Raw genomic sequence first — 25,968 nt, 5'->3', positions numbered from 1 at the left:
ACGTACGGCTAGAAGAGGAGTCTTGCTCCGAGAACTCTCCTCCCGATTTAGCAGCGGTGTCACCGCCTCTGCTCACCTTCGGAAGGTCTCTCTCTCCAAGGTTGAAAGTCTAACGACCGAGACGCGTCGATCCGTCATTCGTGATCGGTCAGATAACAGGATTACACGTCGATTCTTCTTAACCCCGGATTGCTCTCGCGTGTAGAAGATAACGCGCGCGTCGATACGCGGCTGCCGTTACCAACACCAAGAGGCGCGCGTTTCAAGCGCACCGAGAGAGATTATCAAGAAAAAAAGAAAAATTATATTCTTTTCGTGACGTTGCCTCGCTCGTAACGCGCGTCCCCCCCCTGCCAAAAACGAGGGAGAGCGCTATTTGCGGATCTTTTTCTTTTTTCTAATTAAAAGCTCCATCATCGCAGGGACGCTCTGTAACGTCTCAATTGATTCGGGACGATGGTTTCATGGTCATCGGTGAGAAGCACAACGGAGGAGGTGCCGTATATTCATCCAAACGACTGAATCTGAATCTGAAAGACAGCCGTGGAATAAACTCGTGAAATAACATAATAGGAAGCTCGCGCGAGAATCGCGTCATTCGGCAGCCATAAATACAGGGATTAATACACTCGAGGCCGCGGTGACGGCGATGGTGGTGGTGGAAAGAGTACACAAGAAACTTATTACTTGCACCATAAAAGTAGCACACGAGAATACACGCGGGTAATTTACACCTACGACGCGCGCAACGGATTCCCGATGGCGTGGCGAAGCGGAACACGGAGCGGATTCGAGCGTGAATTATGACGTTGGCTTGCCTAATGCACCCTAATACGCTCGTACCTGGTCCCTTTCTGTGTTTCTCTCACTCTCACTCACACACACACACACACACACACACACACACACACACACACACTCTCTCTCTCTCTCTCTCTCTCTCTCTCTCTCTCCTCCTCGTTGTCAGGAAGGGCCGCGGGAAAACGAATAATTTGTCGGGCGCGGCGACCATTTTTCCACGACGCAATCTCCCATCGAGCACAAGCACAGAAGGAGAAGGAGAGAGAGAGATAGAGGGAGAGAGAGAGAGAGAGAGAGGAAAAAGGAGAGGCAGCGAAAAAAGGCTCAGAGGCGCGCGTAGAGAACGAGGAGCGAGTGGAAAGCGTAGGCGGGGCGCATACCAGAGGCACCTGCTCATTTACTTCGCGCCGGTCGGTCGGTCGAGAGTGCGTAGAGGGGATCCTCATTAGGATTTGCCCCTACCAGACCATCGCCACTACCGCTCCCCGTTCTGTCGGCTGTGCTTCTAATGCGCGACATCGACAGCATAGTGAGAGAGGGAGGGAGAGAGAGAGAGAGAGAAAGAGAGAGAGAGAAAAGATTAAGGAGAGATAAACAGAGAGAGATAGGGAGCACACACGATTTATTCCGGAGATACGTTCCCGTCAGCGTGTAAACGCAGCTACGTGTTTACAAGATTGTAACATCGGTTACGTAAGGTAAATGATTGCGCGGTGAGTGAGAAATCATATACGTATTTTTTAATTTAAAGATCAAGAACGCTTCCGCCTCTCTCGCGGAGATTAATTGCGAGAACGCTGCGGAGAGTAGTCGCATAGTCGGTAACGAAAGGCGGAGGGACGAGCAAAGTTATCCGTTTTATCCGCGCACGAGGATTAGATTCGTTCGGAGGATCAGATCCGACCAGAGGGAAAACGGTTTCATCGCGGCGAAACGTGGCACGCGTTCGACTCGACGAAAGTTTTCCATGTTGAGTACAAGAGCGACAAGTACGGATGAAACATCGAGGTAGAGCCAACAATTTTCGCTCGTCGGCCAACGATTTTCGTCCGAGCAATACTCCGAACAATGTGCACAAAAATTTGATCAATTTGCAAACGCGTCGTACCATCCTTGATACGCATGTTAATACCGGGGGTTTGTTTCATCCGCCACCTGTTGCCGCCCTCTTACGTGAGGATCGAGGTGTGCCGCGATTATGCCGCGTAGGCTCGCGGTGCGGAAGATTCGCCGGTTCCCCGCTGTTGGGAACGCGCGAATGAATGCCCGGAGAATATCCTCCACGATTGAAACGAAACGGAACATGCAACTTATGGTAACCGTACGTCAGATCGCACGTATCAATCGCGCAATAAAAGAAACGACGCTGATTTATCGATCGTCGTCCAATAAATTTCGAGCAAACAGCCGGGATGAGAATTTGATCCGAGCCGAGCAAGGCGGGGATGTTAAAAGCGCGTCCGTTTCGAATTAACCGGGTGTAGTCGTAAGTAAGTTAGCAACCGGCGACTTTTCTCGGGGGGGGGGGCGCATAAAATCCTTCCGCCTCCGAACGTTTCAACGCCTAAAGAGATTTACGAGACGGCTAAGGGGGGGGGGGAAGAGTAGAGGCGAGGGAGTGCAAGTAGAGAGAGGGAGAGAGAGAGAGAGAGAGAGAGAGAGAGAGAGAGAGAGAGAGAGAGATTACGGAGGTTCACGGCGCGAGAGAGGATGGGCAGGAGGGAGAGAAAAATAGCGAAACCGCAGCCACCCTCCGCGCCATGGGCGTGCGCCACGGGGCCCCGTGGGACCCCGTGTAAGATCTCGCATAAAGATCGGTCGTCCGTGCACAATAATGGCCCCCGAGCTGCCTGTCCTGTCGCCCGTATTCCCCGTGACCTCGTCGGCGACCGTTATGACGAGGCACTCGTCGCTCTGTTGCAGCTTGCCTTGTACTCCGCGTGTAAACCACGCGTGTACGTGCCTTTTAGGGCCCCTCCGGCTCACCGCGCTCGCGCATTCACGAGACAATGGCGCAGGAACAACGAAGCCGCAGGGGTGCGATGTAGCCCTCAGTGTACGCGGCTATCTCAATTTGTATCTTTCGCGAGCGGCGCGCAACACCGCGGAGTCGCCGCGTGTTACGTCTACTTCTAGAGAGATCGCGACACATCCTCCGCCGGCGGATAATTAGGGGATATCTCTCTCTCTCTCTCTCTCTCTCTCTCTCTCTCTCTCTCTCTCAGATTCACTTGGCCAATATCGCCGATCGTCTGTCGTCGTGGGAAGAAAACTAATCGAAAAAATTACCTCTCTTTGTGAAATGAATGTATACAATCGTTAGCAAGCAACCCATATTGGAGATAAGGAATTTCTGAAGCGGGGTCTACAATAGAGGTCGTCCAATCCCAAGTCGTAAAGTCGTGAGAAAAAGCGCAAGTGACCAAGTGCAAAGTGCGATTATTCTCTTTGCAGTCGAGGAATAATCGATTGTGTGTGTGACTAGGTCAACTTCCTTACGACCTTATGACTTGAGACCTTACGGCTTCTATCGTAGATCCCGCTTAAAGATTATTGCAAGCCTCAACTTTGTAGCGTAATAAAGTTCTTTGGAAATTGGAAATGGGAGTTTCTCTTGGAATTCACACAGTGCACCTTAGGGAGAAAGTCTTGAGAGATTTCTACGCAGATTGAGTTATCTGACTCGTACGGACAACAATTTTCGTCGAAAAAAGTATATAACATCTTATCGACGACACGAGGTCGTCCTCGGTCGTACCTCGCGCTACCTCGCTAGGATCTCGACTCGCTCTAACTTGGAAAACAGAGCTTTCTAGCGTGCTTTCACCGCGTCGCGTCGCGTCGCGCACCGCGCTGCGTGAGTCGCGTGAGTGTACCGTCCTTTTCAGGAGCAACACGGGCATCCTGCGGCGTGACGATGTACGTTGACAGAATTGACGCGTAATTGCACGCTATACTGTCGCTCCGTGGGCCATAATGAAGCCTTATTATTAACGATCGCCCGCGGCGGAGCGCGTCGATGGTTTCACACGCCGTGAGAGAAGGAGAGACAGAGAGGGACAAAAAGACGAAGAAAGAGAGAGAGAGGGGGGAGGGGGAGGGGGAGGAAGAGGAGGAGGAGGAGGAGGAGGAGGAGAGAGTCCTCCTTTCAGTGTGCGCGGGACCTTTATCGCCCTTCTGAAAGAATATCGAGCTCTCCTTTCGAGCCGAGGTGAAAAGAGGAGTCGTCGTGCCCCAAAGAAACCTGAATTGGTCCGTTGCTACACTAACTGCGGTAGCGCTCAGTAGCGACGCGTCATGCGAGCGCGCTGATATTATGACGCTGGAGAACGAAGCGTTTAGCACAGACCCGTTGCGAGGGAGAGAGAGAGAGAGAGAGAGAGAGAGGGGGGGAGGAGGGAGAGAGAGAGGGAGAGAGAGAGCGACGGCCAGTGCTGTCGTTGCTTATTTTCTCCTATGCGTCTTCCTATTATTGTCTCGGACGGCTGTTACAGACGTTTTTTACCGATCTATGATACGTAAAGCCATGGTTCATAAAGCAACAGATGATTTTGCAGTTCATAACGTCGCGTCAAAGATGAAGGAACTTTTGAGCGAAAAATTGTAAATTGTAAATGTTGAGTCGAGAATGCGATAGTTATAGGAACGATTGTAAGAGAGTATTTCAGTGATTCGTTTTGAAGAAGCAAAGTGTCAAATAGTTCAACAATGCGAGCCACCTCGCAGCGTTAATTGGACATGTGATTACGCGCGCGAGAGAGAGGCTCGTAATTGTGACGATTTTCCAAATCTGCGGGAAAACGATTCGTAACCGTGCGAATGTATATCGCAGCGGCAGCGCACAAACACGACCGTCGACGTTTCTCAGTGATCGCGTCGCGTATTCTAGCTCAAAGGAAATACCCTGATCTGTTAGAAAGAGCCACGATTTTTCGCCTTTCATCGCCCTCCCTCCCCCCTTTTCTCCCTGTTCTCACTTCGTGGGTGGACATTTCGTCGCAGACGATTTACGGTCTCTTCGAGCTGGACAATGGTCAGTAACGGCGGTGTATGTTGTGATTTCGTGGCGGGTGTGTTACACCATTGTCCTTAAATAGCGCAAACAAGATCACAGAGTGGTCAACCATAGAGATTTTCCGTGGGGAAAGGCAAAGTTTCCGAACAGAGTCGAAACCACGCGGCTACCGGTCTCTTTCACCATCGACTGCGAGAGGAACCCCCCCCGTAGGGTTCCTCAAGGGCATGTAGAAGGTCCGAGCTAATATTCTTTCTGTTGATTTATGTGCGGGGGCGAAGCGTTCGTTTCGCCGCGAACCGTGACAAATCGGCATTGAGAGCCGAAAAACACGGATTTCCTTTGACGAGAAGAAGAAAAATGAAGACACGCTCGATTGAAACTTTACGGCAAAACAGCGGGGCGTGCGTCATTTCGCGGTCTACGACAAAACCGGCTTGTCACAGTCGCATTGAGTGTCGCTCTTCCATTCTCTCTTTTTCGTTTCTTTCATCATCCGCTCATCATCGTGTTCAGTGTATTTTCCGGTGTTATCTGGTACGGTTTGGGATTCCTGCTGTGTGTTCTTATACTTTCAGCAAGCAGAAGATATAAATTTGGGATCTCGTTGCGGTCGAGCGCGCAACACCGAAACGTAACATTGCAAATCTGGATAAAGTAGAACTACGTGTTTTGAGACTGCACTGAAAAATTCAACCCCCCCCCCGCCCCTCACATGCGACTGAAGAATCTATAGATGAAATTTTTAAATAACACGCGCACGATATACGCGTATATTTCGCAGTTGTGCCGTCAAGGAGAAACCAGCATCTGTTACCTTCGCACGATTATCACTCACATCGCGAAGGGATCCTCGAGGGGATTACACGACTAGTCGTATTTCACTCACAAGAGAGAAGTAAAACATCGCCGTGGCGGCGCGCCGCGCCGTCGAGCTGTTGTGTCTCCCCCAGGTTTCTATTTGCCTTGCGTTAATTAGCCGCCTTCAGTTCGCGGGTCCGTCAGGCTCGACCCCGTCGAAAGGCAGCGGACGTTATAACCTCCCGATGCGTGGCGCGATAAAAAAGTGTGAAAGGCAAGGCGACGCGGAGGAGGGAGGGGGCGAAGAGAGACGGCTGAATCGGGAGCAGCGTACTTTGATCGAAACCGGGGTACAAAGAGCTCGCCTCGTCACCGGCTGAATAGCCCCGCCAAGAAGGAGGTTGGATTAGGTTAGGTTGAGTTACGAGGGTGGAGGGTCTCCCTGCCGGGGCACGACGGCGACGTCTTGAATGGGGCACGTGCTACCGTCGCCGTGATCTTTGGGCCCTTCGTCTGGCAATCCGTCTCTCTCTCTCTCTCTCTCTCTCTCTCTCTCTCGCGTTCTCTTTCTCTTTCTCTTACTCTCCTTCCCGTTGCTCGTCCGTCCGATCGTCTAGAGACGGATCTAGGACTAGAACGGGCCACTGCTCTCCTCGCGATGTTTCTTTTAGCTCGTCCCGACAGCTGCTCCGTCGAATTTGCGATTCTCGCGTGGCACGTGTCTCTCGTGCACGGATCTTCCCATACAACGCAACGCACGTACGACGACGACGACGACGACGACGACGACGACGACGACGACGATGACGACGAGACGGTGACCGCGATTCAATACCGCGGGGCAGCGTCCTCCTCCTCGTCATTCGGCTGTACTTTGTTCGATTCGGTGTCTTCCGTCCGGTCGCTCCGCTGTTTTCGAGACACGCAACAAATCGTCGGCGTCGGCGCACCCCCGGACTTATTCGCGACATCGCATCGGCGGAAATTTTCGACGCGTGGACGACAAGTCGCGTCGAACTAATCCGTCAAAGAACATGCTGAACAGTCTGATGGCGAGGAGAAAATTTCAAGGTAGCGTCGAGTATCGTCCACACACACACACACACACACTTGTAATGACCACAATTGCCAGTTACGTCACAGTGCGTCTGCCTCTCGTTACTCCCGTTTGAAAACTCGCCTCGTACTCGGCGAGACACTAACGTCTACCACCTCGAGAAATTTCCTCTCATTGTCCTCATTGTCCTCGACCGCTGAATTCGAAAAAGGAAAATGACGGGTTCCTCGTAACTACGGGGAACGGTTTATCGCGGGATGCACGCTCATTGTGCGCTCGCGAAATCACTCGGCGAGTGTGTGTGTGTGTGTGTGTGTGTGTGTGTCGTGCGAGAGAAAAGAGCGTAGTCGCGCGCGCGCGCGCGAGGGTGCTCGCGTGCCGGGACGCAAATGCGTGCGTGCTACGCATCTGTCTCCTCTAGGGCAGTCGTGTACACGCACACGCGCGTATTATTGTACGTCGAGCGTATTTACGTGCATATGTATGACGCGTGCACGTAAGCCGTGGCCTGTGACGCGCGTCCGTGCGTGCGAGCTGGGAGTGCACGCGCGCGCGCGAGAGAGAGAGAGAGAGAGAGAGAGGTGTATAGTGATATATGGTGCGTATATACAATAAGGTCGAGTACATCCCCAGCCCTTACAACAGTCCTGTTGCTGCGCTACCGGCGCGCCGAGCGAGCGCGCGAGGATTACCGGCGGCGTTGCGCCTCGGAATTTCTTCGCTACTACGCTTGACGTGTACTGCCGGCGCGCGACGACGAAATCGCGATCGTGAATAGGTTCTGTACTCTCGTTCGCCGGGACGGCGACGGCCGTTGAAACGCAATAAATCCGCCGATAACAAATTGCCGCCGTACGGCAGCCCAGTTCAATGCGATAACTGGAATCGCACGGGGATTTATGAAGGAACGGCGCGCGTCTGTGGCGCGCCTGTGCTATCGTGACGCATGAGAGAGATCCTATTCTGCCGGGGGCTCGGTTGCTCTCGTCAAGTTTTTCCACAAATTACTGACTAGTTGACCAGCGGACAAACAAATTCTGACGATGGAAATATATATTAATCTAAGCCGAGTTTCGGCTACTTGGATACTCAAGCGGACGACACGAGACGCGCGGAAACAGAGTCGCGCCAAAGTCAGTTTGAGAGGGACAGCCTTGTAAGTAGCAATAATGATAAAGTAAAATTTGACAAACAATCGCGTTAACGAGTTCCCGATCGCTCTTCCCGATCAGCGCCCGATGAATACATTATTGTGGCAGGGGGCCGATCGTCAAGCGTCACGCGCGCGCGCGCGCGCATCGTCTCTAACGCGCGTGGTAACGGTAACGCTGGAATTTCTCGATGACTTTGACGTATCGCAAACAAAGTCCGTATCGAGCTCCGTCGTCATAACATCGCCGATAAATCAGGAATAATAGATCCAGTGAAACAAGTCCACTCGGAGCTACTTTCACTTCATTGTACGTCGCGTTTACAGTTTTGTTTGTGTACCGTTAACGACGACGCGAATGACAAATGGATCGATGGCGAAATCCCGTCGGGAATGTGTCGCGTCGAAGAATACGTTATTAATTGCACGCTTCTCACGTCTCCATCCTCCTTATCCTTCTTATATCGAACACGAATGATTCGTCCGTCATAAACGTTGTAAGCTAAAAAAGAAATCTATTTCGATCGCCGTACTCAACTTCCGATCGTCACGATGCGTAGCAACGATGACAAGCTGGACGAGGAGCCGCCACTCGGAGGTCGGAGGAGCCAGGAGGACCGTTTTCCTTCCTTCCTTATTCGCATATTGGATCGACGTCGAACTCTCGACTTCCTCTCTCTCTCTCTCTCTCTCTCTCTCGCGATAGTCGTCGCATCTCTTTTCAGTTGGAATTTTTCTCGTGAATTTATATATATAATGATGAGATAATGTCCTTTGACATTCGCTCCCCCAAGGGGAAGATATTGAAAACTTCAAATATGAAGCTATGCCCATCGGATACTGCAAAGCTGTACACATCTTTTGCAATTTCACATATATGGTACACGTATGCATCTATTCGTCCCCTCTGTCTTACATTACGAGCAGGCGATGAGAAACGCCGAGTTTGCGTTGCTTCGCAATCTAAATTATCTATTCCGCGCGAGTTACGCGCATTTTCCGCTTTTCTCTTCTACCGTAGATTCGCTAGCTAGTGTATCTCAGCAGAAGTATGAGTGTACGCATATACGCGGATACAGCATTTGCGATAAAGATATTAAAAAAAAAAATATTAATAACTCTGTAGACACACGACGCAATCTTTTTTTCCCTTCTTTCTCCCAATGACGTCGTAATCGACTAATCGAATAGGATGTCTGGCGATAGTTTCGCCGACACATGGCATCCGATAGAGCAACGAGCGATCGATACCGTCGGCGGCTACTCGACTTATGCCACTGGGCGAAACACGGCGACCGGGGTTACAAATGTTACCGCGTGACGTCGCGGGCCCAGAATTTCTCGGCGCCGGGGCGCGATGGGTGGATACGCGGTGACTCTGTGTCTCGTTGTATTTTAATGTCACTCCGACTGCCCCGTGTCGGCGAGACACCCCGCCGCGCCTGCGGGATTAACCGATTACACTCGCTCGTCCCGCTCGGACGTGCGCGAGACTCGGGGGGCGCGGTAACGAAGTTTCCGCGCCCCCCGATTCGCGCTGCGTTCTCGCACTGCGTTCTCGCGCGGCGTGAGACGACCTACCGGCCGTCTCGCGAGATTAAGCCGAAGGGTGACGCTGCCTCGCGCACTCGCAGTCTCTCGTCACACTCGTTGATTACGGAGATAACAGCGAATCGCCGGTAGTCGTTAAGCGCGTAAAAGTGTGAAACGCACGGCCGCCGACGATCGGGCCGACGGCTCAGGCTCGATCGGTAAGATAAGAAAGTAATCCAGACTAAATATTGTACGCGTTAAAAGTCTCGTAAACTAAATAAAAGCGGTACGTGCGACACACAGACTCGAGCAATCTTGTCTCTTCTGAAAAGGAATACTGCTCGTTTACCACTTAAAATTAGTAACAAATATCCCCGAACTGCGAGTTTGATCTCGCTGGATCTCGGTGGATGGTGGAAAGAATTGAAGGAGCTACGAATAAATCTCGTGAAGTTTGCAAAGCGGAATACTCGTGTCGCGCATACACCGGAATAATAATTCTAATTCGGACTTTCTTTCCGTCGCCTTTACCGTTCTGTACGAAAGAATTAAGACAACATGTAGACGTAGATAAACATCCGAGCCGGAACATTTCTGCGGCGAGGAGGTTAAGAGGTTGATTCTCGCGAGGGAGCGGTCTGTTTTCGCGGAGCTATTTGCACCGGCCTGTTTTTACGGGCGCTGTCGCGCCCGTATCAGATGCAATCAATTTTCAGCGCGAAAGAATGAGGGGATTGCATGACGGCTAGCTGTGTTACTACCTGCTGCAACATACGCGAATTATGTAAGCACCGAATCGCCGAGCCACACACACACACACACACACACACACACACACACACACACACACAGATACTCGTCGCTATTATGCGACAACGCGCGCTCGCATTGTACGTGGTAGTGGTACTGTGCTGATACCTCACCTCACGCACTTTTTCCCGTCTATTCCGCATTCGCGCTCGCGCGCGATTTATGCGGTTGCCTGTGTCGGCGATAATTTACGACGGAAAGTCGACGCGCGGCGAAGAAGCGCGACGGAATACGTCGAGAGACTTTCCGCGGACTTTCGCGTTTACCAAGCTGCGGCCAAGCTGAGCTTGGTGTCTGCTTGTACCGTGGATGTGTGTGTCGAATGCTTTCGATGATCGCGATGATGAGCAAAATCGATGGCCGATGGCCGGACAAGTCCCGACAACGCTTTTACGCGTCTTTGCGCGTAAAACTCGAGATATATCTTTGCGATCAATGTCGTGCACATTTTGAAATGAGCGGATATTGCTTTACTTTAGTATCGACCTACAAAGTAACGTAGATCGCTTTGATGAAAAATACCGAGTACTGAATTTAGCTTCGGTATGAGATATCGATTTCAACGAGACCGTAACATTTTGCGGAAAGGGAAGGAATAATAAAGAGAGAGAGAATGATTAATTATTAACAGCGTAAAAGTTTCAGAGGATTATCCGACACCTGAAGGAAGAAGGCTCGGGGTGAAATCTACTCCATGTGCCGATCCTCGTGGAGGTTCACAATTCGATCTCTTAAGATGAGAAACGACACGACCTCGGAAAATAACTTAATTTCATTCGTCAGACGGTCCAAGATGTGAGGAGGATGCAGGAACGATATTTTTGTCACTGTGTTTTCGCCACTTCGTCTCTCTTCCGCCCAGAGAACAGCGCGGTAGCGCTGTTCTAGAATATCAAGTGGAAAGAGCGGCGGAGCCAGTACGCAAGCGTTTACGACGAAGCGCGTGTACGCGGCGATACGTTTAACATTAATTGCCCGCTCGATGGCAACGATTAACGCTATTGCTGGAATTAATTATTGTGGCGGTAGCTTATTAGATATTTTTATCGCCGCTCGTTAAACGCTCACGCGCGTGCTTTCTCGCTGCACATTCCCGGTAAATGATATCATTCGAAAGTCTATCCCCTGCCGAACGCGCGTTTCGCGGAGAAACGCAGCAAAGTTAACACGCGCTCTTATCGTCCCGCCGACAGTTTTACGTCGAGGAGCAGTCCGGTTGTGTCGGAGGCAACAACTTGCGCGCGGCTTGTGCGCGTGTGCGCTCCCTCTTTCTCCCCCTGTTTCGCGAAAACGAGACAAAGAGCGATTTAATTGTCAACGTACGCGCGACGACGAGGGAAAGATTAGGGGAAAATAAATATACCTTTCGGGACGAGATACGGACGCCGCGCGGTACTAACGATCCCCGCGATAAGGCGAACAACCGTTTCCCCCCTAAATGGTGTGCGTGCGTGCGCGCGCGCGCGCGCGCGTTGGCGATGTGTCTCCTCACCCCCTTGTCTTGGAGCAATTAGCAGACTAACTTTTCGCGATATCTCCGGCTGATAATCTCCGATGACACGAGTCGTCCGATTAGTGGCTCATAGGGTTAACGGTAAAATTCATTATTCTTCGCTACTAATACTTGACGAAGTATACGGAACAGACGCCTCGCAAGCGCGTCAAACAAACGAACAATGAGTGGTTTCAAGCGGACACGTAGAAAATGAGCGCGAGTTCACGTGTTAGCGCCGCGAAATCAGTGATATCGGTGTGTGCTGCGCGATTTTAATAATATACGAAGCAACAGCAACGCAGCTGAATGTAAACGCGACGCGGAGTCGCAATCGCGAGGCCGCCGGCTTCGTTAAACGAACGGATGACCCGCCCGCCTATTTTTCTCTCAATCAATAATTATCCCTGAACTTGTTCCTCCTCTGCCGGCGCGAGTGTTGAGGAAGCGAGTATATTTCGGAGTACAGCGCGGAGTATAGTCCGTGTCATTTTCGTGTGGAACTTGTTGTTGAGCGAAAACACACAGTACGTAAGTTGGATCCTGACAAATTCGCGAAGCTTGATTTTTCGCGGTTCTGCGCTCGAGATATTTCCTATTTGTGCTAAATCTGTGCAAATGCTCGTGTGCGTTTCTTCATTTTTCTTCCTTCCTTCCTTCTGATTCTTGACACAGCAATGTTTAATGTCGAAAATAGCATTCGATATCAAGATACAAAAATGTAAGATTTGGAATTAGAGTATAACGTATTCTTTTTTGTCAAGCTTTTCCACCCTTTCCACATTTAGGGTTTATAATAGATGGGTTAGAACGTTCGTAATGTGTGACGTGTCGTAAATTTGACAAAATTTCCATAAAAAAGTACCATGCATGTCGCGACGAGCTCTCACCTCTCGTGCAGATGGCAGCGTGGCAGATCCGCTCGTCGGCAGTCGTTCAATGGTGGCGACGATCAGGGGCACCTCGTTCCATCGGGGTACATTTCGTAGCTCACACTCCACATCACTGCGGACTCGCGTTATCCGTTGGCGCGTCGCACTTTTCGAATCTGCACTTTTCGAATGAGAGCCGCGACTTTGACATTCGCGAAGGGACTCGACGACGGGAATCGATCCGGCAGCAGAGCTCCCCTCGTCGTTCGTGCTTCCGATGATCCTCGGCGCTCCTCAGTTGTCCGTTAATTTGCGTCACCGATCACATTCGTGGCACGTGCAGAGGTCTCTCAATAACACGGACGCTCATATCGTGAGGAAACATACATTTGAAAATATATCGGGAATTTCCTTGTATATTGACGCCGTCGCGCTAACAATCTTGTTTATATACTCCGTTCGATACTTTCCACTCTCACGGTCGTCGTGTCATGGGTTTATCGAGGCCATGGAGGCAAGTGTAATCCGTAAACAGACCAATTCCACGAAAGTCTCTAGTCCAAGTGACAATTATTAACTTTGGCATGACCGATGTTCCATGACAACGACGAGCGAGACGCAGCAGCTGCGAAATTAACTTTTCGATATTCGAGGTATCTTTTCGCTCGAATCGAGGCGATTCTCTCTCATAGACGATAGCTTTCAGCACGATAAAAACTCATCTCGTCGAGATTTCCTTAGTCTCCCGCTCTATTCTCGACCTACTCTGACCTACTGTGTCGACAATCGAAAATACAGTAGTCAGTCTCTCTCTCTCTCTCTCTCTCTCTCTCTCTCTGTCTCTCTTTCTCTCTCCTTTTCTCTCCCTCGCTTTAGAATTCCTCTCGCAAATCTCACTGGTGCTCTCTGGTAGTCTGTCCTGATAGGCTGTTCCTGGGACACGCGGTAATCCTGCACCCGAGGATTCTGGACTCTCCGGACTGGTCGACGCGAGTCTCGCGCGGGGCGCACGAAAACGGACGATCAAAGAGTTGCGCCGCAACAGGTGAGAGAGAGAGAGAGAGAGAGAGAGAGAGAGAGAGAGAAAGAGAGAGAGAGAGAAAGACAGAGAGAGAAAGAGAGAGAGAGAGAGAGAGAGAGAGAGAGAGAGAGAGAGAGAGAGAGAGAGAGAGAGAGAGAGAGAGAGAGAGAGAGAGAGAGAGAGAGAGAGAGGGGTGGCGGCGCGGGAAGGACGAAGGAGAGAAGGAGAGGGTCGGTGACGATGACGACGAAGGTGTAACACCGCGCGTAGTAGCGGACAGTCGGCGACTAAGGCCCTGAGGAGAAGTCACCTCTCTCTCCTTCGTCTCGTCTCTCGTCCTCTCTTCCGAGGGGTCCCTCTTTCCACCACACGCGTGGCCGCCAACACATCGCCGCGTGCGTGCATCTCCGACACGCACGATGCCCTCCCCTCCCCGTCGCTCGCTCGCTACTCGCACCCCCCTTCCACACCCCCAGCCCGCCAACCGCGCCCGCCACCCCCTCTTTCTCTCTTTCTCACGACGATACGCCGTGTCTTCCTTCGGTCGAACGCTCGCGCGCGCGCGCGCGCGGCCGTGCCGCCGCGCCACCAACTGCAGCAACCACTTGCAGATGCGTGCATGAGCGTGCGTGCGACTGTGTGTGCGCTCGCATTGCGTGCGCTCGCGATCGCACGTGTGGGTACAGCCGATTCGCGGCAGCGGCAGCGGCAGCGGCAACGGCGGCGGTGTCGGTGTACGTGTCGGTAGGAGAAAAGTGGGAGATGGGACACGCGACACGAGTCGCGTGGTGGGGTGAGAGAGGGTCAGCGGCAGTGGGGGCACCCTCGGCCTCCCCTCGTTCCTGCGGGCCCCTCTCGCGGGGCACCCTCTCCTCCGCTTCGCGAACGGCCGTCTCGCGCGCTCCCCCTTTTTCTACTCGATTCTCTCCGCCGGCCTCTCATCCGCGCGCGCGCGCGCGCGCGCGTACGTGCCTCTCCGTCTCCTTCGATTACGCGCGAGATACTCCGATTTCTCGTACGCGCTCCTGTACGCGTTTCGCGATGATTTGCTCGGCGAGATTTCGCTCGGCTCCGCGTTCTCTCTGCACGAAACATCTGCGCTCTCGTCGGGGTGCATCGCGTTAACATGCGCGCCAGGTACCATGAATCTCACGCCCCTTTGATAGAGTCGCGATACTTTGGCCGAGGTAAATTATATATATATATATATATATATATACGTATAAAAGAGATTGCGACATCTTGTTTTATCAATTAAAGGATTACTTAATGTTATTCTCGCTGATAAAGCGCGATACTTTGACGTACAGTTAAGGTTGTTGTTTCCGATAAAACGTGATGTCTCAGCGCGCGAGAACGTTCCTTTCTATAAATAAAGAGTATCAATTGTGGTGTGTATAACTCGACAGTAAAATCGATAAATGCAATCTTTACACAAATGTAAACGGACGATAATCGAAGGATTGAGACCTTAACGTTTCAATTTGTTCGACACATTCAGTTCCTTCACGTTGCAACGTTTCGTTTTTAGGACTGCCTGTCCGCGATTGCGCAATGACGGTTTCCTTGACATCAGCGAGATTGTACAAATCTTATCGGATTGCTACGTACGACGAATGATCGTTTACGATCGTTTCTTTTCTTTTCTTTTCTTTTCAAATTCTACTGTGTACTCACCACTTTGAAGTTTCTCTCTTCATTCTTGTACATAGGATGTATCACCTCCACCATCGTAAGAGATCTTCATGTAGGTAGCAATCTGACAATTTTCTCGAGACACAGCGTGCATTTCATGACGTAAGAGAAACGTAAATTACGAACGTAAGGACACTCGACAAGTTTTCGAACGGCTGAAAGCGGCGATCATTTACCCTCTCTCTGTGCTACCCCCTCACGATCAAGATTGCGCGATACTCGAGGTGACGTCACATATCGACGGAGATATCGAGAGGATGAAATGTTGCGTCGTACTTGGGTCGTGTTATATTTAACGTCGGCTACGGGACGGAGGAGTTATTCGCGTTTCCATATCACACACTCGTGGAACTCGCGGACGCGTCTCGCCTCGGTCGAGAGATTGAAAAACAATCCCACGCGTGTCAATGAACGAGAAACGACTAAGCGGCAACGACGATTTTCGTTGCCGGCGACCTCTCGCCGGGTTGCAAAACTCGCCTCCCCCCGTCGCTCCCCTCCCGACCGAGGGTTCGACTCCTGAGAGGGGTGGCGAGCATTCTCTCTCCCTCCTGGTTCCCACGCCGCGCGTTCCGATTCCTCTCCTCACCCTCGTCCCTTCTCCTCCACCGCCTCCTCGGCGGTATCCTCAGTGCTTCCGACTCCTCCCTTGGAGACGCGCCCTTCTTCGGGGGTAGAACGCGTATATATATCCTGCGCCCCTCTCGGAAATCCCGTCCGCCGCCCCCGGTCCACCGTGTCCACCCTGTCCCACGCTACTCTCGTAGCCGCTCTCTCTCTCTCTCTCTCTCTCTCTCTCTCTCTCTCTCTCTCTCTCTCGGTCTGACGTAATTTCGAAGCAACTGGTGGCAAAGTCTATACACACACACGGCGTCTCTTCTTTCCAACTTTGCAAATTTACAACGAGAGGTAGGAAACGCTTCGGATAAAAAGTTTATGCAGTCTCGGACTGAATGAATGATAAACTGGAAGAGACATTTGTGCAAGCCTCTGCTGATGTATTCGTTCCATGTGAAGCAAACTTCGAACGCAAGCACCATCTTTGGTTTTCACTTCACAAAGGTTTGCGATTTTTCGATGACACACCAGGCGCGTGTGACAGGTAATCGGTCGTCCGACGCAAGTCGTTCTCCTCGAGAAGAGAAAGAGAATTCAATTCCGAAATATTCCTCCGATATGTATCGGAGCGACTCGGTTACTCTTAATAACGACTGATTCGTATTCGGGAGAATGAGGCGAAACGAGAAGGAAGAGCGGTCCCGTTCTTGTGGGAGGATGAGAAACGAATGGTTCCTGAAGAGAGACGAAATAAAAGCGCGGCGTTACGCGTTCGTGCGATCGATTCTGCGGCGTGAGTTTGCTGCAAGTCACGGCTGAGAGCATCGATGTTTTAATTAATGTATCGATGGTGGGGCCAGACGCGGGTTTATCCGGCGTCATCTTGTTGGACGTATCGAGACCGGCTCTCCCGTGGCCCACGCTGGAGGCTCCTCGATAATAGTTGGGCCGATCGTAGATTGGTAGACGTCACGATTTTTCCGTACGACGCGACACGTTATTTTAATTCGGCCGCGACTGACGGCGTCTGTCCCGCGGCTAATTAAAAACGCGGCACGTACGGCATATTAACCGAATGTGTACGCGCATACACACACATACACACACACACACACACACACACACACACACATACGGTCTATCTCGAAATATTAATTGGAACGCCAATGATGGATTTCACGATAATAATCTAATACTCACGAAAAATTGATCTTCTTGTTCTTTGATATTCAAATATTTCATTCGATATTCAATGTTCAATTGAAATATTCAAACGTCTTGATGAACAGGTGAAGAATTTTATTTACGAGCGCGAGCGCGAGAATATAGCGAGGAAAGGGTCCCCTTTATTATTATTGAAACGATAAGATATGTATTGCCGTGATAGCCTATTTCACGTTATAACGTTTCACCTGACGAATTAAAACGTTAGAGATCTAAATTCCTACATTATATACCACGGCTATAATTATTCCTCGCGGGCCGGTAATTTATTCAGACGATTATTCTTTATTAGGCAAACGCTTCTTCCTGTAGCGAGACATCGCGCTTTTATCATTCTAATTGTAAGCAGAAACTTTCTGTCTCTCTTTCTCGGAGAAACTTTGTGAAGAAATATTCGTTCTCACGGTCGCTTATAATTGGACAGGCGTTAACGACGCATCGATAGCTTAATTACGGAAAAGAGCCGATTCCCTCCATGACAGAATGGTCAGGCATTCGACGTTAAAATAAATATAGGATAGGAAATTCGGAAATACTTTGTAATTCCGACTTGATAATTAAGCGCGTCTTTTGTGAAACATATCGCGCGAATGTGCTCGCGCGATATTCGCGCGCGCGGCAGACGCGATGAATTTCGCTCGTAACGCGTTCTCGTGCCGCGAAATATCGTGGAATATCGCGGAATATCGCGCGTTGTCGGAAAGCCGGCGAATCACCGGCTGAGTACGAGAGTGAATGAACGAGTGCGTCGTGAAATAACCCGTTCGATTAACATACGTTGGCTGCTATGTATCGCATAAACACCTCGGTGAACTCGGACGTTTTGCTCCTCGACATGAGTTTACTGCGGAATTATGCCGGTCTGCGCAAATTAAACATTGGCGCGTCTAGCGATATTTACTCGCGTGCCGCCGCGATACGGAATATCTGATAGCGAATATTATCCATAGCCGGTGGAACAGCAGAGTGTGAAGGAGAAAGAGGGAGGAGAGAGAGAGAGAGAGAGAGAGAGAGAGAGAGAGAGAGAGATATGAAAAATAATAAACCATAGAAAAGGACACAACAAACATTTACGAAACGTTTACCAACGATAAATACTCGAGATAGGACGATTATTACGTCGCTAACGCGTTATCGTTGCATCATTGCTCGCTTACGATTATTATCGACATTATTAATTATTGCGACGATTTGTTCCTTAGTTTACCATTAACGTTATTTCTCTCTCTCTCTCTCTCTGTTATCGTTCCCAGCACCAGCAGCGTACTCGAATATCAAGCTTGACATGATTCTTCTCAAGTTTTTGATCCAACTTGCAGTTTTCTCAGTAAGAACCGTGACCGCCGTGTATATCTCAGCGCACTATACTGATTATACTTGAAATCGAGGAGGCGCACCGATCATGGAAAGTGCATCGGGGGGTGAATCGTACCGACAACTTATAAACAGTGTGGCTCGATAAGGCCAAATTTTTATCGATGTTTGCGCAAATCTTTCATGTGGGCGCGTCTCGAGGAGCATCACTCATTGACCGTCGGCATTAACGTACGGCTTTGTTTTCCACATCGAGCACCCGCCGCCGCAAATGCAATCGTTCGAGCGGCCACGTCGTCAATTGGTCACAATTGCACCGATCGGGGCCAATACGATGACGTTCGATCGGCTATCTCATTCCGCTCAGAGCGGAAAAATTTGTCGTGAATTTCATTGAATTATTTCGTCGCGTCTTTGACACGTGTCTGCACGAACACGAAGGTCGGATTTATCGTTGCGCGCAATAGTACACGCGCGTCCGCGCTATGTGTATAAAAAGCTATGTATGTATAAAGAACAATCCTTGTCCGATATGCACCACTGATGACACCAACAATAATTTTAAATGTTTAATAATTTTCATAAATTTAACAATCTATGCAGAAGTAAAGAAGGCTGACGGAACTGCTTCTCATCTCAACTGTTTTATCTCAAGGTATTACGTATTATTACGTAATCGTTAAATAATCATATCGGCGTCCACCGATGGGGAGAGAGATAGCTTTTAGTATCAGAAGTTATCGTTATTTACTAAACTTTGTACGCACATAAGCTATCAAAGGAGCACGATATTTATTGCCAGACGGTAAAAATATATTCGAGATTGTTCCTTTAATCTTTGAGCGCCTGGAATACTTTGTTGTTGCCAATGCGCCAAAAATCACGAGATACTCGACCAAATATTTTGAATTCTCGCAACGACCCGAACGGATTAACCTAATCGCCGCGAACGGAACTTTCTTCGGAGGCTGCGATATCGATTGGCCACACCGCGCGCGCGCGAGAGAGAGAGAGAGAGAGACGACGTTTCACCAGGCGCGATACTCTCTGAGGCTGAAATATTTTTGACGCAACGTGACGTGCTGTGTGTACGCGATTCTCGCATTATCTTGCGTGGGCGTAGCAATCCCGCCGCTGATAAGCCGCGACTCTGTATTTCGCCAAGTACGCGGTATCTGAATAGACTTGAGACTCGTAACTGCGCAATCAAACTATTAATCACGCGTACAAGCGGTACGTACAAGCAATCATTAATAACGTCGCGATTTAGCGAACATTTATCCTGAAGGAAGACACTTTCAGTATCAGTGATCTGTCTTGCGACGCAACGAAACGGCTGTTTACAGCCGTTCATAGTTGAAGAGTCTTCAACTAGTTCGATCGACAAATCTTTCGATTTGCCCAAGTCCCAATGTTTCAGTCAATTCCAACAGAATCTTACGCGAACGGAAACTCGCACACTCGGTAACAACAACGAGCAGTGACAAATGATCGGAAAGAAACAAATTGATAACATTCGCCCACTGATAATTGCACTGATCTCGATCGCGCGATCGATTCTCCGCGCGGGTCTCGATCGCGCGTGCTTAGATGCTGCTTCACCCTCGTCCAAATCTCTATATGTATGTAATTGCATCGACGAGATTCAGAGTCGGCTTGTTTTCGTGCAGCGCGGCGCGGCGATATCGGGGCGAGAGCGTTTTTCTTTTTCGCGATGGCGAAACGAACAATAATGAAATACGAGGCGCGGTGCGGAACGGCGAGGCATGAAATGATCGGCTCGCGGTTCAATAAAATTAATATACGGTTCTTCGCGGACTCTCTCTGCCGCGTCGTGCGTCCCGCTCGAGTCGGCGTATAGGTTCGGCGGGCCAACCAACGAGACTCGCTCTTAACTAAGGGTCTACTAACTTTAAATCCGATAATGAATGTAATCAGCGGAAATAACATGGAATCTACGCTGGTCTCGGTGAGGCCGCGGCCGCGTCCAGGTATACATTTCCTGACCACAGCGTGACTAATAATTATACTCGGTGAGAGACCCTCCTCGTGTCTTTCTCTCCTACGCGGTCGTCTCTCGCCGAGAGCGACGAGAGTGAAAGCCGGCCCCGCCGCGGCGGCCGAAACGCAGAAACACAACGAACGGGAGTCGCACACGACGCGGCGATCCGCCCGCGAACGGGCGGATTCGTTTGCGACGCATCATCGCACACCGGCGCACATTCTGTCTGTCTGTCTGTCTGTGCTGATGTGCAAATCGGGCGCGTAATTACGCGCGTAAATATGCGCGACGACGTGTGTCGCGCGCTGCATCGTTTCGAACTTCCGACCGCGATCTCCCCCGCGAGAGGGAAAGGCATCGAATCCAAAATATTCCTCTCGAACAGAGTTCTTGCGCACGCACTTGTGCACGTGCGAGAGATTCAACGAACGAGATTCAAGTTTCTGCAGATGACACACAATGTTTGTGTGCTTGTCGCCTGTTGTCATAAATTTGTATTAATTGAACGTCAACAATACGCTCTCCTCGTGCTCGCGAGGTCTCTGCGAGCATGGCGCCTTTTTCTCCAGAGGCCATGGCGAATCGCATTAACCACCGATATACGCGTGCGCGTGCGCGTATCTGGAACCTGCTATCTTTCGTCATACATTTTCCTACAATCGCGATCGTATTCTATTTCGTAACGCCGACGTCACATCGGGGGGTATCGGCTAGGGAGCGACTTTCAATCGCACGATGTCCGATCGACATCGTTACGTCGTTACACACAGTGTACACACAATGGGCACGCGCGCGCGCGCGCGCGCGCACGAGAGAACGAGGTACCTGTCGACCTCGCGACGCGGCCCGCGAGTAACGGTAGTCTTAATTGAATTATTGTTTCAGTTAATGTCGACATTCATCATAAGAGTGCGCACACACGCAGCGTCGGCGCGGGATGAGGAAACACTCCCATCCCGCCCAGGGAGCCGCGGCTCGCTCACAAAAGCGCGGAGCATTCATCTTCGCGTCGTGTAACGTCGCGAAATGCGACACGACGGATCCTCTTTCCCCTCCTCTCCCTCCTCTCACTCTCTCACTCTCTCTCTCTCTCTCTCTCTTCCTCTCTCTCTCTCTTCTTCTTCTTCTTACTCTTGCCGAGTCTTTCTCGAGGAGAGCTTAAGGCGCATTTACGCGATTCTCCTTTCGTAAAGTTCTCACTTTTTGACAGAGAGAGAGAGAGAGAGAGAGAGAGAGAGACTGCAAACACGACAAGTTTCATTTGATATCATTCCGAAAATAACGCGAACGCGACACATCTGAAATTTGCGAGAACATTGTGCCACTTCCGGTGGCTCGAAAATTCTCTTATTAATTTCATTCGACCGATGAAACAAATGGACCGACCGGTCGGTACACGCCGCACCGACTGGCCACACAACAATGTAGTCCGGCAGGATCCTAGGCTAGATATCGTCGATGTTTGACAGGAGAGAACGAACGTGTTCTATCGCGATAAAATTCCCCGGAGTCGAGCAATTAACATAGCGTACAAAAAGACACTTCTGTAGAGAGGAATGATTCTTGCGGGTTCTGCGGGTGTGTGAGCACGTTAGCACACACAGTCGCGGCGATCTGGATTTCGATAAATTTTCTCCGTTCGCGGTACAGGCGTGTCTTTCTCTCTGCGCTCTGGCGGTCGAATTACGCGCGTTCTAACGCGCCGGGGGCGTTGCTAATGAACAAGGGAAACCGGAAAAGCGCGAAATATTATTTACAGCTTTACGCTGCGTAATCTCCTAATTCGCCGAAAGCGCGTGGCGTAGTGCATTATCCTCTCTCTCTCTCTCTCTCTCTCTCTCTCTCTCTCTCTCTCACCCTCCACCATCCCTCCTCACTGCAAAACGTGCACACGCATACGGAAAAGCGATTTGCCGAGTGTCTCCGCGCGGTCGCGCGTCGCAAAAAGCGATCCGCATATAAATATTCGAGAAACCGGCGTTACTCGATCTTAATTCCTCGATCTATGATAGTAAGTCATTTGCCAAGTGCGAATGAGAGCGTGCACAGAGTTCGCGCACCTATGTAATAAATGATCAACGGACGGGCGGGCAACATAGTTGTCGACATCGGGAATAATTATCGCGCACGGCGTGTCGTCGGAGCGGTGCGTCAACTAAACGTTTCCACGTTGCAGCAATCCGCAGTGGTTACCGCGGTGGTTGGGGGGCTGGTTGGCTCGCGACACTCCACCGACCGATTGACTCTGTGCACGCGGCGCACGAGCTGGAGCGCGACGTCTTTCTTGCATCTCTCTCTCTCTCTCTCTCTCGGCGATACAAGCGGCGAGTTTCATACGACCGCGAGGAATCGCTTCTATCGATCACGCCGGGCGCTCGAGCGTGTCGAACGCAGCGCGTTTTCTAGTCCGACGCAAACGACAACTTCCCTGAACGACCCTGCGAGGAACGAGCGTCCGCAAAAATCCTCCTCTGCTTCATACGCTCGCCCATTAATTATTCATACCGACGATCTCTCAAACCGGTATGATTTCGATGAGCTCGCGATTTCGATGCTACAGATACGTCAGGACGATCTCAGTGTTTATTCGCGATGTCAACCGCTGCAAGATTCACTCTTTTAGGTCTCTTATTTTCTCTCCCCCCCCCCCCCCGCCTCTCTCTCTCTCTCTCGCTTTCTGCGTAGATTTTGTTACGTCCGGTCTTGACTCGCTCGATCGACTCGCGGTGCGACCACAGAGTGGGAGGCAATTGCAAACAGACCCACGTCACGCTCGTGTCAGACTATTTGCATCGCTTGCGGAAACCAGACTGCGTCGATCGGCGCGGTCGAATAAATGAATTTAGATTCGCGAGTTCGCCGAGTGCAGTAGTTTTTATTCGTAGGCCGGGCCTAGATTCGCTTAGCAACACGAGCGCGTGCGCGCATCGCATATTTCGGACGATGTCGTTGTTGCGAACGACATACTACGCGTGCTTGTTTTATATGCGGGACAAACTTTCTCACTTTCTCTCTCTCTCTCTCTCTCTCTCTCTCTACCATTATTTTATGCGTATACTTGTCAATATGTTTAACAATTTCTATGTTTGACATCTCGACATTTTATACAGACTAGAACGAAGACTTTTGCAGTCATTGAATTTAGACGATCGCAGCAGATAATTTTTTACTTTTCCCAGATATTCATAGGTTCTAGGTCAGCAGGAGCGGGCGACGTAGAAAGGAGACGAAAATAACATGGGAGAGGGATGGAGATCGATGCATAAAAACTGCGCGGATCGGGTCCCTGGGAGTTTGCATAATTCATTCGGCTGACCGGCGGATGCATATTACCTCAGGATATCTAGCAGAGTCGAGCAGCGGGATCAGGATGCAAGGACCTCTGCTCTGAATATGAGGTCGAATCGCCGAATCGTCTGGAGATAGTTCGACATCGATAACGAACCGCGCGCGTTCAACGGTCGTCCCGATCGACGCGGGATCGAACTAAAGCGAGTGTCAACTATTTCGCAAGCTTCGCGAAGCTTCCCGACGACTTGTTGGAATTACGAAATAATTGCGTCATGGCGAGACAACAGGTCAGATATTAAAAATGGTTGTCTCGTCCAGAAGAATGTAGCTTTCGACGTCGATTCGAAATATTCTCGACGAGTCTTCTCTCACCGCGTACGCCGCCGATCTTCTCGCCGATCGACTCGCCGCGGCCGCCGGCCGAGAGAGAGAGAGAGAGAGAGAGAGAGAGAGAGAGAGAGAGAGAGAGAGAGAGCGACGCACGTCGTGATTCTCTCGCGTCGTTTAAACACGCGGCATCCCGATCGCATCTGCTCCACCTGTCTATCGATTTTTCCGGAAGCGTCGGGGCGGGCTCCTCGGTCGGCGGCGGAAGGTGCGCGCTCATATGGGTGGACCGGCTCTCCTCTCTCCCTCGTCTCTTACACCTCGAGGAAGCCACCCCTGGCGAACCGGAATCAAGTTCAATTGTCTCGCGGTGGCTTTTGGACGCGTGAGAAATCGCGAGCAGCTGTTGCAGCGGGGTTGCTTGTTCCATACGCAGTAGTGGAGTGACGTGACGTCACGTCACGTCGTTTACTTGTCGTTTACTTGGTCAAACGAGGAGGAACGAAAACACATGCGACGCAGCGAAGGAGAGCGGCGAGGGAGAGGGTGACGAGCAGGACGGGAAGAGGAGAGAGAGAGAGAGAGAGAGAGAGAGAGGGAGGGACGGATTGTACCGCGAGCGCGCATGCAAATTAGAGACGTCCGCGTCTCGAAGGGGTTAGATTTTAGGGTTTGCACGACCCTGAGGGCGCCGAAATACCGGCTGGGCCTCCTGGGCGCGAGGAAACGGGGAGTTCCTCGATATCCTCTTTCGAAAATCTCGACGCTCCTTTATTTCTACACCTTTCCCACGACCGCCCTCCACTGTTCGTCCCGGCATTTTAATTAGGTCCGCCGTTGCTGCGTTGTCATTGCTCCTGCTCGAGCTTTGCTAATAACGCGCGATTACGCGACCTGCTCGTCTCGAGCGACGTGCCGATTGTGTGCGCTTTAACGTGTGTTATTATCGCCGTTTGCTCAACAGCTTTCGCTTAGACACCGATCGCCGAGAAATTCCTCCAATTAAACATGTCTGTCAAATAATTACGACCTTCGAAGGGGAATCTCGATCGTACGTTTTTCTTCTCATTCAATTCCCTGCGACTTTCCCGACGACTTTCGTGTGTTTAAATCCGAAACTTTTCCGTGCTGAAGGAAATTTCAAATAATTGCGCCAATATTTGCCTTTTACGCAATCTGGCTGACTATTGACTCACTGACGACAACAATGGACGAATGTAATTAAATATACGCGCGTTTCTCTCCGTGTTCGTTTCACCGGCTGTGTGAAACCATTTCTACAGCTGACGCGATTAATTATATTTTACACGTAAGTCAATAAAACGCGATATACGTATAATATCGCCATCACGACATTCAACGTGTTAACGAGCTGAGAACAGCACGCTGACAGCGTCATTAGACCGGAGCGCGTGAGTGAGAGATTACATCGACGCGATCAAAGATTACGTTAACTCGGAAAGGCACAATGGCGCGAGGAGGAGACAAACATCAACGGATTCTGACGCGAGAGAAGAGAGCCCCCCTCCCCACCCCCCTTACTGGCTTCGACTGGCACATTTCCGGCACTGCCGGCACTACTCGGCGCAAGACTCCGACTCGCGAAATCTTTCAATCCGCCGTACCACAAATTGCACAGTTCTCTACGTGCCGCGTATGCGAATACGCGAGCGACGTAACCGCGCGGCGGTGATTGCGAGCGGCCGCGAAGTCGGTGCACGCCGGAGGCAACCGAGAGCACTCCCGCATAAAGACAGCAAGCGCGGCGTGCCTCGTCGTCGTCCTCGTAGTCGTTGTGGTCGTCGCAGTCGTCGCAGTCGTCGTCGTCGTCGTCGTCGTCGTCGTCGTCGTCGTAGTCTTGGTGGCATTTTGAATTGCAGATAATCGAGCACGATCGACGAGGACGATAATCGGCCCCGGCGCTTAGACATGCAGTGACTTATCTTCGGGCAACCGAGGGTTACCTGTCTCGGATACCTTTCCCCGTGCAATGGGAGAGTCGACA

General features: G+C 50.8%; 1 protein-coding gene across 1 annotated transcript in view; it reads right to left on the bottom strand.

Moving 5' to 3' along the window:
- klu (zinc finger protein klumpfuss) overlaps positions 1–25,968 on the bottom strand; it is a 165,440-nt gene that overhangs the window by 62,967 nt on the left and 76,505 nt on the right. Inside the window, exon 3 of the mRNA XM_025302822.1 lies at positions 12,550–12,824. Within this exon, the coding sequence (XP_025158607.1) occupies positions 12,550–12,824 (275 nt within the window). The remainder of the gene's footprint in view (positions 1–12,549; positions 12,825–25,968) is intronic.

Source organism: Harpegnathos saltator, unplaced genomic scaffold (genome assembly GCF_003227715.2).
Source record: "Harpegnathos saltator strain DR-91 unplaced genomic scaffold, Hsal_v8.6 scaffold515, whole genome shotgun sequence".
Lineage (NCBI taxonomy): Eukaryota > Metazoa > Arthropoda > Insecta > Hymenoptera > Formicidae > Harpegnathos > Harpegnathos saltator.
This window is presented reverse-complemented; position numbering and strand designations above follow the sequence as displayed.